The following is a 16,429-nucleotide window of genomic DNA, read 5'->3' as shown; positions in this document are numbered from 1 at the left end:
TCGCTCTTCACCCTTCTTCTTTCTCTGTCTTATCTACTACACGCATTTTTTATTATTCTTTTTTTGCTGCTGCTGCTGCTGCTGCTGCTGCTTTTAGATCTTCAGGGTCGTGTCGCAGGAGTTTAAATTGTGAAGACCCATACCAGAGTAAATCGCGTCTCGAACTAAACGACAGCAGTTACTTTGCACATACAAATGTGCAAAAACAGTTACGCAAGCGCGACATCGCAGTGTAGAGTTACGCCAATGCGTGAGGAGAAGTAGCCCGCTTATATGCACATTTGCAAGGCTGTGTCCCCTCCCCCCCCCCTCGCCCCCCAGAGCGCCATCCTTCGTACTGGCTTTGCTCTAGCGCTTCTCTCCGAGTGTCGTAGAGAACGGAGCATGAACGACAAAAAAACAAGTAGCGCGAATGACGGTCCCACCCCGTCGACGTGCTGCCTTCTCCCTATCCGAAGTTCAATGGAAAGTATACTAATGATAGCTTGGCTTCAGTAGACATATCTTTCAGTGTAGGATGTTGCGAATGGTGCCAGGTCGAGATTGTCTTATGCGTATGTCTATGTGAGACAGATACAACAAGTTCTCCTATTGACGTTTATATTTGACGGTAAAAAAAAGAAAAACAGATCAGATTGAAGCGCTTACGTTGTCCATTCCAGACAAGCGCTAGAGAACAGTGACAGAAGAAAACATGTATACGATAAAAACGCCGGTCCCAGCTGTGTTTTTGCTCTTTCGTCTGCCCTTGTCCATCTTAGCTCGTATGCAATGAACCCGTATCGACTTTCTGATAGTCACGTATTTCTGATTTGATAGTTAACGAGGCTACAGAGAGAGCAGCGATGAGAATGTTCACATGCTGACTTACAGTCGACCTATTTTATGAGGAGGAAATAGCATAATACGCAGTCAATCCAATATGTTCAGGGGAGTCCCCCAAAGCTGAGTCGATTTCAAATAAGGGAGGTATTGCTCATTAGCATGCATTCATGCGCAATGGTAGCCACTGCTGCAATTGTGCTTGGGTGCATGCTACTGAGTAATTTCTTCCCTATTTCAAATAGACTCTACCTTGAGGTATTTCCCTTCGCGATTAAGACTACTCCCATTTCGAGTTGTTAAAAAATGCCAAGCCATAAGCTAGCCGTCATGGTTACTTTATTTGGTAGAACGACTGCCCGGACCGGCGGTGGTCCGGGGTTCAGTCCTCGGACCAGGATTAATTTTTCCTCAGCCTATTAATTTCTCTTAAAAATGTATATCTTTCTTTTGTAACCGTGTGGCTCCGCTTGAGTGGGTGCTAATGAGTAATTATTTTCTTATTTCTAATGAACAGTCATTATGCAAAATGCGGAGATTTTTGCGGGCACTTGTGTTTCCTCTTTCTTTTTCTGCCTATTTTTCTATTGCGTTTAACTATTTTCTGCCGTCCCACACCCTTTCACTCTTTCAGTCTTTATTTCCTATATTACCCAGGCGCTATGTCAAAATAAACATCGCTCGTCCTGTTGATTCTAGTTACTTAAATTCCCTTCGTTATATTGTAATGCTTCGCCGCACAGCTACTGCTTCGGCAGAAATGCACGCTTTACAGATATACAAATTTTAACGTTAATCCATTCGTATATGCAGCCCCGTATGTACATGTACTTGAGGTCTGTGAATAAACGTTGTACTCTCCCTCTCCACATTGAGCAGGGAGGGATCCCTTATATTTTCCGGAATATACAGTTTTTATGTGGCTCACATATGAATAAAGCGTCGAAATGGCAACCGTTAACTGCTTCACATGTTTTTAGTTTGAGGTACCTTTTTTTTTTAATTACATAGATGTTTTAAACGGATACTGTTAGTTAGCATTTAAAATGAAAAAAATAATAATAAACAAGGCCCACTTGCTGCTCTTCGGCGAAAAAAAAGTACATAATGAGGAGAGTAAAAGGGAGTGCTCCGATGGGCACCGCCTTCAGTTACACGTAGTGGATACTGTCAGAAATGCTGTGTGAATGAGCACGTGCACATTTCAGCGTTCTGTTTAGTGTGCTCCTAGTCCAGTGTTCGAAAGCGTAGTTTGAGTGGGCTCGCCTTAGAAATCAGTGGGGAGCTTTTGTTTCTTTATTTGCATAAAAGTGGGCTGCACATGCGAAGCTTGTGCGCTGACTGCTTACCACAACCGCGGTGGTAATAACAAGCGATGAAAAGGAATGTCCTTTTTTCAAGAATTCACACCTAAATTAAATTTTATTAATTCGGCATCATGAGTAAATCAGGTGAGTTCCGTGAAGTTGTGAGACGAAAAATAAAGGGGGTAGTTTGAAAAAAAATAAAAACGCCGGAACTGTCCACCAGTCGTGATGCGCGGTTTGTGTTAGCGAAAATCATTAACGCGGTCCGTAATTCAGATTCCACAATTTGAAGCTTTAACTACTCAAGCTAATTGGGTACTACGTTAATCTACACACATGGGCTGATTACAGCGCCATTATGCGGGCGCTACAATCAGGTCATATGTCGTCAGATAGCTTAGGCTGTAATTTTCTCGCTAAGTTTTGGCCTGTAAACCACAGTAGCCTTTTAGGGGTTGTTCATTTCTAAGGTAGAAGCCAACTTGTTACCACAGAGGTGCAACGACAGAATACCAAAATCTAAACCTAAAACTCACCACCAACTGCAAGAATGGTCTTCTGCGTTGTGTGATTCATTGAAAACACGCATTGAAACAGAAATACACTTCCGCCCACTCAAATTACTTAGTTTCCTGCAGAAAAATGTTTAGTTTCCTGCAGAATTTGTCGGAATCTTGTGCATTTGCATAATTAGCTTATGGGTAGAAGGGAAATTCAATTTCGTCACGCAGGAGAAACAAAGTGCGAAGCAAAAATTGGGCACTTGGGGCTTTACTAAAACTCCCTTCGCACGTGCTTATTCACTTACGATACGAATTGCTTTTCTAGTCCTCTGACATCTGTTTGTAGTTGCGGGTTTTTGAACTAAGAAGAAAATAGAGTTTTATTGTAACAAATTTTATGCTTGCCATGAATATCAGCATCGAAACTGCCAGGCTACGTAACGCTGTTTCTTTGTGTAGGCATGCGGCAATGTTATTGTCTTGCGCTGTCATTTTTTTAGCGTGGAATTTCAGGTGACGCATAGTGTACGATATCTTTTGATACTTGTATTTAGCATTTATTTTAAAACTTACTTAAACAGCAATGTGTAGGCCCTTACGGCTTAAAGATATATTATAATTTTTTTTACTGCAGTAACTTAGGCACACGCTTTCTGTATAATCGCAGCCTCTCTACATATAATACTGGATGGCACATTATTTAACTGCTACAAACGTGCTTTAGTTCCCAACAAAGTATAAAAAGATAGAATGATGCGGCGCTCCTTAAGCTCGTTTAATTTACCCTTTATGACATGACCGCGGTCACAGCTACCCACGTTCTCTTACTTTCTTTGAAATACGGTCTTACCTTGCTACGTTCTTCCAACAAAGCCACTAGATAGATGGTGAAGCCGATTCATCTTCAAGCGTTAAAGTTTGTTTGTCAAATAATACGTCCAATTGTACGTTTTCTCAAATGACGTGAAATTAGGGTGCTGATCTGAAGCACATTAAGAAGCTAATGTGAAAGAACGCTGCCTTCTTGTTAATATGCGGATTGTCAAGCAAAGACAGATGTAATGCCGCGCACAGAGCACTATCTCCGAGAGAGAGCACTGCCAGCGAAACGAGACCCATTCTCAGACTCATTAGATGCCATTGAAAAGCCCCCTCACAAGACGGTCACAAACTGCTTATTGTGACGTACACAGACCGTGCTGCATCTCGCCGTTGCTTATGAGCAAACAAATAAGCCAAGCAATGACAAGAAGAAGTAAATAAAATTCAACAGTTTCCTTTCGCAACTGCCTGTCGCTTTCAGGCAGGGCTGCCACTTCACCCTGTCGCGGCCTTTTAACATCGACACAAACACAGATGCGTGTACCTAGACGTACAGGTGTGCGAATGAACGAGGGGCTTTTTTTTTTACGACAGCGCCAGCAACAAGCCTTCGCGGTTTTTCAAAAACTCTGCACGTGGGCGTTCGACGCGTTATTAGCGTAACAAGCGCGAGTTGTCGGTGCCAATTTGGGCGTCAAGAACGCACAGTACACTGCCCCCCCCCCCTTCCTCAACTCTCTGGCCTTTTCTCTAGCGCGTGATGATATAATGCCCAGCGCAGTCTCAGATAAGCCCGTCACTACCCCGAAAGTGACTGGGCGCTGCTCCACAGAAAAAAAAAAGCTCCTTGATTGGACGCGCGATAGGTACTGACACTTGTCCGAACCGCTGAGCTTTCAACTGACTACTTTCCATAGCTGCGCACAAGGCTCCAGCAAAAAAAAAAAAGGGGGGGGGGGGGGGGGGGGAAGACGCTCTGCATAGAATACGCGAGTGTTTCTGTTTATGCACGCGTAGTTTCCGACGGCCGCAATAAAGCTATACCGCGTTGCACCCATTGATTCGTCTTGTGAGACCCGGCCCTTGACAGCAATGTAGCGAACGGTCGTGGACATGCCCCCCCCCCATTTTTTTAAAAAAAGAAAGAAAAGAACAAGAAAAAAAAAAGAAAGCATAAAAGGCGCACACTAACGGCCTGTTAGCACTAGCATTGTGTCCTTGTCGGGAACTGAGGGAGAATCGAGGAGGGAAGAGTAAATAATAAGCAAAACTGCAACCACCAACTCCATTAAGCGGGCGCTTCTTTCACGCGAAAGTGTCAAGCAGCTTCACATTTCTTTCCGCGGTTATTATCTTCTGTTTCTCTTTATTTATTTATATTTTGTCTCTCGCGTTCCGCCTCTGCGACGTTACCCGGGTATAACTGTACGCACCCGCCTCGTTCGTCTTTCTTAACGTTTTGAATTCTCCCGCCGTTAGCGCCCAACACAATGCAACCGGTGGCGGAGGGAGGCGATTGCTTTCTTTGTTCGGCGCAGATTGTGCGCGCAGCACCGCACCCACACCCACGCTGGTTTTGTTTTTATGACGACCCGAGCCACTACCACCCTCACCAACACCAGCAACCAGGATCAGCAAGACCCTCTCCCTTCGCAACTTACGTTACGCAGCTTTGTTTGTTTCTTTGTTTTTACGAGCGACGGTACTTCTCTCTTCTGTCCTTCCTGGGCACCGCGCAACACTCAGCGCACTCTGGGCGGAGGGAAGGAGGCAACGAAGGTGGAAGGAAAGAGAACGAGCGAGCGCAATGCGCGTACGCGTTTTGGTCGGGTGCTCCTCCCGAAGCAGGCGCCGTAATGGCAGCCGTGTGCCAGGAAGAACCTTCCCGCCGCTTGCCAGGAAAGGTGACTGGGAGCTCTCGATGCCCGCCGTCCGCCTGTCCATTAACGCGCTCATTTTTCTCGGACGAATGGCAATTCCCGCCCGTCTCGCTGCTTAATTTCAAGTCCTTTCACTTGCTCACCGTACGACGCTCTTTTCGGGCTCATCTCATAGTTTTCTTATATCCTGTTTTATTTTGTCGTTACTTTGTTTTTCACCCTTGCTTCTCCTAACTCGCGGGGGGAGCTTTGTTGCCGTTCTTACGCCCGGTTGCCTGCTCATGCTCGTTTGCTACTTCCGTGTTTGCTTTATTTCTGGATTCTTCATTTATTTTCCCCGAGTCCTTCTTTTCATTGGGCCTTCCTCTTCCCTTTTTTTTCTTTTCGGTGGCGGAAGGCGGAGGAGGATACAGAAGAGGGCGGTTGGTAATTGTGATTCACAGTCGACCTCACACAGATTGCGGCGCTGCCGAGCGCGCCCAAATAATTAGGAGACGAAAACAGGAAGAGTAAACGGCGGCACGTTTTTATCTCCATTCCACTGCGATGAATAACTACTCGCGGGGTCGTGTCCGCCATGTCAGGAGCATGCATTTCGTCTCATGTTCATCTGACGTCGGTGCATCTAGACTCATTGTGGATGACGTTTGCAACGCTGTTATGTCAGGAAAAATTAATATGTTTCCACATTCGTTGGCTCCATTCATATAATAATATAAATTCCATGCTCCTAAGTTGTCAGTGCCTATGGAAGCCAGGTGTTATTTTCAGCACGCCTGTTTTTGCACCTGTTCGACGAGTGCAACGGGTTATGCAACTCTTAAAAATGATATGTAGCTGATAGGGATTTAGCAGGTTTTTTTTAGCATCGCAAAGCAGAGTGATCCTCGCACGACATCAAGGTTGCTCTAACTGCCCGAACATCTCCGGTCAGCTGATTGTTGTGAGCAGAAATGACGTTTTACAGACTTGTACAACATCTTACTTGATTGACCACACGAATTACAGAAAAAAAAACGGGCGGTTTGCTGAGAACTTCATTATAGCCGCAGAATCAACAGTTTCTTATTTCTTTGAGCCTAATTGCACTGCCGGCACTGCTTTAGCAGCACTTGAGGCGAGAATGCAACGCAATAACATGACTTAGTTTGTGTTGATTCAATTTAGAAAACCACGCTGTAGTAACGCGTACTAACACAAGAGTCGTAACTAACGACACAGACGAGAAAAATAGTGTTCGTCGGTCTAATTCTTTGCGTAGCTAGTCCCAACATGTGTGGTTGTTATCTTCTTGAGCCCGAAAGGAACGCGACTTTCTACTACGCAATAAAAAGGCGATGCACGGTTTATATCCTCAGTGAACCTGTGCTCATATAAGGATGATGCAAAATGGTATTTCACAGGCCAATTCTATCATTATATGTTTTCTTGCAACAAGTGCCGCAAGAAACCTCAAATCTTGAAATTTTGCACTTTATTTGTCTTATTCACATTGCAAGCTCACTACGTGATTATAAGCAGCAGCAACAAATTTTCTATCTCACGTTTATTGCATGCCCAGCTTATTGAACAAAATGTTCAATAAACCGGACCCGCACCTTCCTGGAAACGTTGCAATCTTTCCATCGATAAATTGATTCAGCGTCCCGGTTTCGGCGAGTACTGAAACTGTGTTCATGCTTTACTGCCTAGACTGCAGTGCGTCGCTTATCAACTTCTATAAGCTGCCCGTTGTCAACTCTGTTTAGGCCAGGCTTGAGAATTACGTAAGCGCAGAGTAGCCATAAAAAGGGGCCTTTAATGAACACCGGATGCGAGCGGAATCAATTTAAATTAGTTTATCGCCCTCTATTGCACTCCTGCCCGCAACTGTTGGAAAGCGCCTGCATTATGCTTTGATGTGCTTTTTTTATTACAAAAGTTACGAAACCGCAGGAACAAGCAATCATGAATTATATCTTGTTCCTGGTCCCTGCAACTTTTATCGCCACGGAATCTATGTTCCACTTTGAGCCATGAAAACCCTTATCACTAACTTGCAGAAAGAACAGCTTCTGTGTATCGCTAACGAAGTACCGCAATTCTTCTTCTTGGTAGAAAAAGAAGATTTTATGTTAATGTGTGCCTGGTGCAAATGTGTTTAGGTGGGGCTCAGATTTTATCGGTCGAAGGACTGGAGTGTGCTATTAATACTTCTCGTACCTTTGACAGTATCGTTAGAACAAAGCAAGGAGACTTCTAAAAAGTTTATTAAGTTCATTCTTTTACTCGTATTTTTCTTGTAAAATATATTTGCCAAATAGCGTACAAAACGAGCCTAATATTTTCCTAACCTTCGATCTCTGCCCTTAATACGGGGCGACGTGGAGTTTGCCAGGCGGCTTCATTTCTTTCTGCATAGCACCCGCACAAAAATATACATAGAAATGGGGACAGCACTCTTATCTTTCAAAGACCCATATCTGTTATACCCATATTCACCAATGGGCTAGAGAAAATGATCGCCGCGCATGTTAGGCGGTTTTTAAGTGAACACAGCAATTAAACTGACGCCCAGTTCAGATTCAGGAAAAACAAATAATCTGGAAACCACTTCTTTACAAAAGCGGCAGTTGTGGGAAATGTCGAGAGCAATATTCGCACTTTAGCGCTCTTCATTCATCTAACCAAGTCAAATTATTCCTTACATCATGACATATCAACATCGATACTATCTTCGTTTCGTATACGCTGAGAACCACTAGACCTGATAGAACCATATTAAACAGGAAGAAGCCGATGTGTATGTATAGGCACGGCGCCATCGTCCTTTCTGCCTATTACATGTGGTGTACCTGATCGGAACGTTTAGGCACCCCTACGTTTTAATGCCTACATCAACAATTTTCTTACAATCGATAAAACAGTGAAGTCGGTCATTTATGCGGACGATTGTACCATACTGCTCTCTAATCAAGGTAATGGCGAGTTAATTGAAAGTACCCATGAAATACTTGAACGGCTCCTTGCTTTGTTGCAGCCGAATAAGCTAAAGGTTGATGCAAATAAAAAACTAACACAGTTATATTTTCGGCAAGGCAAAAAGCAGTGAAACTTAAACGTGTTATTGAATATGCTCGAGAATAACTTGGTACAGTGCAGGAGCACAATGTATTTAACTCTAATTTTTTGTTGCATCTTAGCCGATATTCCCAAGCTCATAGCCTGTTTATTAAGATCTATTGTACTACCGGAGAACTGTCTCGATGTCGGACATTATTCTCAACGCAGGTAAATCTGCGAGTTTATCACATAATATGTTAATATTACTTAAATTACTGCAGTTTGTCTGGCTTGCAACAAGAAAAACAAACATTCAAAATATTCTTATAGAACAAAAAGCTATTCGCCCTATTGTCAATGTTCTAGTTTTGTACCCATCCCAAAAGCTAATTCCCTCCTACAAAATTATCACAACTGAACACATGCACGACTTATACATTTTACGTACTTTATTATTCTCAACTGCCGGGCACAAACATTCTTAATTGATGCCTTGAGTCTTACACTCACAAAAAAATATTTATAGCGAAGAGCGGTAGAGACCTATGGTTTAATCCTAGTTTCCGTAAATCTAGAAGCTTCTGTCAATACACCGCAACCTTTATAGGCTGCCGAAACATCCTAAATTAAACAGCTTCGAGAATACTTTTCTAATCTGTGAAGTGCTTTGGTATATGATAGATTGTCTTTCATTATTTTCTTACTTACAAGCGATCAAGGGGTTCAGATGGGATTACATAAATTTGCAGTTTTAGTGAAGTATGTAGAGTCACGCCGGAATTAAGCGCGAAGAGCGCCGGTGAACAAAAAAAAAATTTCACCGGTGTGCTTTAGCTCACGTATAAAACTAGCCTAATTCATGTTTCTGGGTAAAGGGCCTACCGAAGTACGTTTGTAAAACGTTTGTAAAAGTATAACTGGCCAAAGAGGGCAGAAGTTTGGCTTATACGCGTTCGAGTTTCATTTCGGCCTTAAAGCACGTCTAATTCATTTTCGAATGATTTCATCTGGATGAGGGAACCGTGGTTAGTCGTATTTTAAACCGCAAAATTTTTTTACTGTGCACCGTCTGCTATTTCGTTTTTTTTTTATTGGTTCCACTAAAACAGTTGTACCAATCCATGTCGACACTGCCTCGCAATTGTTTTCTGCGTCATTTCAAGCAGTTATTGGCACCTGTTAGCCCAGAAATCCTTCCAGATTACTGGTAAAATAATATTTACTGAATTCAGTTAAATTTAATTGAAGTTTACATTCACGAGAATTTCTTTCGGCTCGATTAGATGTGCTTAATAATCAGTTGCTTAATAATCGGTTGCTTAATAATCAGTGGTGTCACATGTGTTTCTACGAAATCGCTGCACATTCGTGCATACTGTACCAACGTTTCCGCGCCTTCACTTTGTTACAAGGCTAGCACCTATATAGGACAGGCTTTGCCAAGCACATCCAAGTACCCCGCTTAAATTTTTTTCGCTGAGTGAAACAGTGGATTTCACAAGCTGAATCATATCATCCCATGATTTTTGTACTTTTCAGCTCGAGTTGAGTAGGAGCATTTTTTTCCAAGCATATGTTTTGTTTTTCTTGAAAGGTTTTATGAGCAGGCACGACTCACTCACACTGTTATGCTTTATGTTAGATTAAAAACCATGTTATGGCTTTGAATCTACTGTCTCAGCCCATCGCAGTGTCTCAATGGCTGCGGCATTCAGTCTATAATCGAGGATCGAATTCCAGGCCGCAGCAGCCGCATGTCGATTGGAGTGCAAATACGCCCGTGTGAGCAGCGATGTGAATGCAGGTTAACGAACTCCAAGTTGTTGAAATTATTCCGCATACATCCACAACGACGACGCTCTAGACCGCGTACAGCTTCATGACATAATACTTACAACGCCATACCATACCATGCCGTACAATACCATACCATGCCAAACCATACCGTGCCATACCATACCATACCATCTCATACCATACGATACCTTACTATACCATACCATGCCAAATCATACTGTGCCATACCATACCATGCCATACCATCTCATACCATACGATACCTTACTATATCGTATTATATACCGTACCGTGTACCACGCACAATACCATACCATACACCACAGCATTTTATGACGTTCTCTGTTACGCTAATAGCTGCCGCCTGACGAGGCAATATTCCTGGTCTTCTAACTTCCTTCTTTCTTTTATCGCTCATGCAGGCTCAACTCGAACTGGTGCGGCCCGGCGATGGCCGAATGCTGGTGGCCACGCTGGTGGCCTGCGGAACCGTGCTGCTCCTGGTGGTGGCCGGATCCGTGGCGTACCTGGTCCGGCGCGCCAGCATGCGCTCCAAGGAGAAGCTGCAGGGACTCGCGCAGCCGGACACCGAGCCAAGCCAAGACTATCAGGTGAACCATGATTATAGCGTTCTTCTTATGTTTGCATATGGCTTGCTGACTCGTGTCGTGTTTTGCAGTGGGATCGGGGGTGCGGGAGTACCACTTGAGAAAGGCGTTGCCTTCTCACTTTTTTTTGTGTGTGTAAAAATTATAAGCCAAGTCATGTTTCTGTCAAGGCTTCACTTGATCAGATCAGCAGATGGTTCATGCTCTTTGAAGAATTTTCTTGTGCAATTCTTTTCTTATTCTCGGCGCTATGTTTCAGTCCACAACACGGTACCTCTTCTGTACAATGCCGCGGCAATGTAAGAATGCATGCAAATTCATTTTGCTAAGCCTTCTTTGTTTCTATTAGGCCTGTTCTTTTCTCTCTGCAGGAAAAATATAAAAAAATACACAAGAACACACGTTTTGTTTGTCAGGAAGGTATACTTTCTATCAGTACATATGAATTCTACCCGTCTGAGCGTGGTAAATGTGATTCAGAAAAGCGCTACTATCCGCCCTTAGTATGCAAAAGAATGGTTGCGCGTCCTGACAGCCCAGCAATGGTTGTCGCTTAGTGCTGGTGTTCGCTTGCGTCCAGGTTCAGCCCCGGTACTGTGCTCAGATACAGTTCTGATTCCTTGCTACGCTATCTCTGGCCTTCAAATGCTCGTGCCACTCGCCGACAAAACAGCGTGGCACTTAATTTTTGAGAGAATTTTGACTGCCATCCTTTTTTCTTTTCATTCTGTCGCACCGCTAGCATGAGCCGTGGGTACTTTGAGGCTGGTCCGAAATGTATAGTCGCGAACAGGAAGACATAACATTCGTATTTCTCGCACAATATATGCACAGAGAAGATACTGAAATAAAGTAGAAGTTGTAGGAAAATATTCCCGGCAGCATTGCGTATTCATTGCCTTGTGAACCATTCACATGGTGCCCAGGTAACGCTGCAAACAATCCACATTTAGAGCAATAAAGCTTACGGTTCGAAACAAAGGGCTGTAAAATCTATATATACGCAGACATTTTGCTTATTAATTGTACAGCAATTTAAAAGAAATCTGAGCGAGATCCTTTATGTCCCTCTGTATTTCATTCATTGACTTACAGTCTTATGCATTCAAGGCGGGAAAATAGTTTGAGCCAAGCTTTAACAACCTACCGGTTTATGACAAGAATACGCAACCTAACTAACGCCTGTGTACTACGACAGCGAGCATTTCTGTACTCTTTTTAAATATTCATAATTGATTGCAACCGATTTAATTCTGAAGTTTTTGACGTAGGTTGAAAATTCTAGTTAAAGGTAGTGGGGGATAATGAAAACGTTGAAATCAGAAACAAGGTATTGCAATCTGTTACGAATTTCTTGCTATGAAAAAAAAATATGAAGAAAAACCCACGTGCCTCATGTGCTCTGAAACGATCAGATTGTGAAGGGCATCTACTCCCATCTTAATGAGCCAAATGACCGTTTAGCGACAATGATACAGGGGCTGACGGCGAAGCCCACACCAGCACACTGGCAGCGCGCAGTGTGGAAAGTGTCAGGCGTAGAGATTCAGGGCAGCGATAAACGTCGTGCGAGAGATAATCTATCATTGCGCCCGCAGACCTACAATGTCTTAGTGCTCGTGTTGGCTAACACAGGCGCCGGCCCCCGCCAGCTTTTGCGCCGTCGCCATCGCCCCACTATGAGGAACTTGAGATCTTTATTTGTTTTTTTTTTAGTTTCTCGTATCAGAGCGCTGATATCGCGCCATCGGAATAGATGGCCATCTTGAGATTTTTCATTCTTTGCTACTTTATTTTTTAGGTAAAGAAAATAAAACTGACAGTTATGAACATGAAAATTTTTCTTATTCCATATCTGGCATGCTATACAAAATTTAAATTAAAATCCCAACCCTAAACTCAGATCTTAAAAAGGAATTTAGGCGAACCTATAATTTTATCATAAAGAATGATTTTATCTACATAGAGTGGCTAACAAGATGCTTTAAGTTGCATCCTAATCGATTGCGCCGATATATTGTTGCACTCTGGTTGCCTTTTCTAGCATCGAATGCCCGCCAGCATAGATATGCAATTTCATTATTTAAATCGCGCTCTGACTGCCGAATTTTTTGGTTAGCTCTACCGCAATGCTAGCGTTACTGCGACAGTGCACGCTTTACAGGCGCCAACACTGCTGATGGTTTCTGATCTGCGTCGCTTAGCTGTGGTAGCGGCCGACAAGAAAAAGGGCACAACCTACAGAGAGAAACGGACTTCACGAAAATAATTAAATCCGCTAGAAAAATGTCAATATTCGCTTATATAATTGTGCGTAAATCACAATCATGCAAGCAGAGGTTGGGAAGGTTACTTTCACTCTTGGCCGTATGGTGTATTTTACGACAGGACGGATTTACATTAGCTAGATTTGGCTTGACAAAAAGAAACGAAACCAACAGTGCTCTGCCTGCAAGAATGGTCTTACAGGCTGAAGAAAGTTAAACTTCACAGTTTTCTTAAAGTTAAGTTGTGAGCGGTACGTGAAATCCACCTCTGCACTCTATTTAATAGGCCAGGCGGATACAAAGTGAGGTGATAATTGTCACCGCCAAGCACCTAACTGATTAAATTATATCAATGAACTTTTAGCCACGGTGGCTAGCGTGAATGTTTGTGCTTGAAACAAAGAAGCAGTCGCATTTCTAGACTTTTCTATAGGGTACAAGTCTTCGAGCACGCGTGTTCCGAGATATTTGCCCAGAAAGTTTCCACTGATTTGGCGTAAATACGCATTCAAGGTGGTGGCAGTCAACGCGGAACTCCTCTTTAGTGTGCCGCTGCTGTTGAAGTAGGGCGTTTTTTCCTTTCCGATAGCCAAAAGTGAAAGCGAAAGAGTAATCAGATTCATCGGTCATCCTACGCTACTGGCAGACGAAACGCTGCGTCACACCGTCGGGAGTTTCGCGCCGATCGCCACCGCCTTGCAAGCGAAGTTGCGTGGAGCGAGCTGTACACGAATATTTCGGAGCAGACCCGTGTTAAGAGAACTCTAGCAAATGGAATAGTGTAAGATTTCGACTGCCTCTTATTTTCCAATATAAACATTCCCGCTTAATGCAGTCACTAAAAAGTTGATTGATCGATCAATTTTAGTTATTTAGGTGCCTGAAGGTAACAATTATTTTCTCGCTTTGTGTACCCCTGGTCGCAAAACTTATGTGCAGAGGTAAAGTTCACCTTCCTCTCAGTGCCTGATTTTAATAAATCTGTAGAGCCTTATTTTGAACACCCTGTATAATAAAAAAAATATAGAACAGGCACGAAACCAAGCAATTTCTGATGTGAAACCAATTTATGGTGCACTGATGAGTTTTTGTACTACGTCAGTCTTTGGTGCGAAGTTTCGTGCGTGTTAGAAAGTCATAGAAACTGTACCGACACAAGCGGTGCCCGCCACTGTCAATAGAAGATCTCGCTCATTAATCATCAGTATCATCAGCCAAGCTACGTTCACTGCAGAACAAAAGCCCCTCCCATTGACCTCAATTAATCCTGTCTTGTGCCAGCTGTGGTTAGCTTATTCTGTAAGCCTCCTTATCACATCTGCCCACCTGACTCTGTTCCACCCTCTGTTGTTTGCCTTCTCTTGGAATCCGCTCCCATATCCAAAGGCTCATCGGTTATCTTTTCGCATTGCATGCATTATTTGGGCTTATTTTTTCTTCAGTCATACAGCCATGCATATCTGATAAGTGTGGGGTCTTCTCCTGCTTTCGCATTAGTTCAATGTCCCTAGTATTCCGTTAGCATTAGAAGGGTCTGTAAAAGCGGAATTGGCGACCACCGTCACACGTAGCCACGTCGGATATAACGAAATTAAATATACAACTACCGATATTTTAAAGAACCTTAGTTTTCCACCTGGAATATAGAGAAGTTTAGAGTGTTAGCCTGGGATATACCCGCCGCGCTGGCATAGTGGTTAGGGCGCTCGGCTACTGATCCGGAGTTCCAGGGTTCGAACCCGCCCGCGGCGGCTGCGTTTTTATGGAGGTAAAACGCTAAGGCGCCCGTGTGCTGTGCGATGTCAATGCACCTTAATGATCCCCAGGTGGTATAAATTATTCTGGAGCCCTCCACTACGGCACCTCTTTCTTCCTTTCTTCTTCCACTCCCTCCTTTATCTCTTCCCTTACGGTGCGGTTCAGGTGTACAACGATATATAAGACATATACTGCGCCATTTCTTTTCCACAAAAACCAGTTATTATAGCCTCGGATATATATCACGAACCTCAGTTTTCCAACTCGGATACAAAACTTTTGTTTGCTAACCTCGAATACAACAAAATTTCATCCGTTACCTCAGAAGTACGCCACATATAAAGAACCTAGCCTGCCACCTCAGATATTACAAATAAGCTTGGGTTGTCCACAGATATAAGGAACTTTATTGTATCTGCCTCGGATATAACGAAGCTAAGTAATACCACCACTCGATGATGCACTCAAACAATCCAACGAGGATCACCTGAGAGTGTTTTTTTTTCATGATTTAAACATTATAGAGTACATGAGAAACACCAGTCCTAGGCTCGTATGCCAGTAATGTCATTTGTAGCTTTTAAACTCACGAGTTGACACCCCCTCCTCTTCTCCCCCCCCCCCCCCTCCGCTTCCGGGAAGACTGAACGTTGGTCACCTCCCGCTGCTGATCGTAATGCTTACAGAACAGGCTATTGAGGCAGAATCTTTGTTGGATATCACCTAACACTGTGCACAAATTTCTCAATACACGTTAAGCAACCGCATGTAGTCGAAAAAAACTTGCATTGTTCCAACTGAACCTATCTTTCAAAACTTACAGGGGCGAAAGAAATTTTGTTCTTTGTGATGTGATGAGCATCTCTTAAACTGATGAATCACAATGAAATTCACAATTTTACCCAGGCTTACCGGGCCTAAAAGACTATTCTTAACCTCTATAGAGCGAATAATCACATGCAACTGCAAATGCTTCATAATTTACGGTGATGGAGAGAGCCCCAACTCTGAGGTGTCTAAACGAAGGAAATTATTTATAATCGTTCGGACGCCTCCTAAGTTGTCAAGAGTGTCGCTAACGGCTCTTGCTGTGTGCATGCCTTTTGTAAGCCTGATTTAATACATGAAAAAGAATCACGTGTCAACGGATCCATGTGCTGTCACTGTCTTCTTCTAAATTTTCTCTGTTTTGTACTTCGCACTAGTCCACGCCGCATCGCCATCGTTCTCGTCTTACATCTTTCTCAGTCAAATTAACACACTGTCATTGACGTTTACATTTCTTCCAAAGTACCCCCTTCAAGCTCCTGCTCAGAAAGGCACAATATACGAGGTCTCGGGTGTTTTTTTCTTTCTTGATAATTCCTTTTCCTTCGCGCTTTCTATGTGGTCTGGCCGCGGGACGCCCTCTTTCTCGCACTCCCCCCCCCCCCTGCCCCCCCCCCCCCCCGCGGTCGTTTCTGGTTCGTCACGAGCCTCCCCCGCGTTGGAGGCCATAATTGAAAATCGATGGCCCCCTCTGGCCGGCCCCGGCTGCGGTCATCGTTTCTCTTTCCTTGTTCCCCTCGCCGGGGCGTTATTAGGGACAACGCTCCATCCTGCACGCCTGCCTCCTTGACTGGG

At 43.7% G+C, this 16,429-nt stretch overlaps 1 protein-coding gene across 1 annotated transcript in view; it reads left to right on the top strand.

Moving 5' to 3' along the window:
* The window catches only part of IA-2 (tyrosine phosphatase IA-2), a 528,690-nt gene that overhangs the window by 413,537 nt on the left and 98,724 nt on the right, over positions 1 to 16,429 (top strand). Inside the window, exon 14 of the mRNA XM_077657849.1 lies at positions 10,596 to 10,784. Within this exon, the coding sequence (XP_077513975.1) occupies positions 10,596 to 10,784 (189 nt within the window). The remainder of the gene's footprint in view (positions 1 to 10,595; positions 10,785 to 16,429) is intronic.

The sequence above is a fragment of the Amblyomma americanum genome, chromosome 3 (assembly GCF_052857255.1).
Source record: "Amblyomma americanum isolate KBUSLIRL-KWMA chromosome 3, ASM5285725v1, whole genome shotgun sequence".
In the NCBI taxonomy this organism is placed as follows: domain Eukaryota; kingdom Metazoa; phylum Arthropoda; class Arachnida; order Ixodida; family Ixodidae; genus Amblyomma; species Amblyomma americanum.
This window is presented reverse-complemented; position numbering and strand designations above follow the sequence as displayed.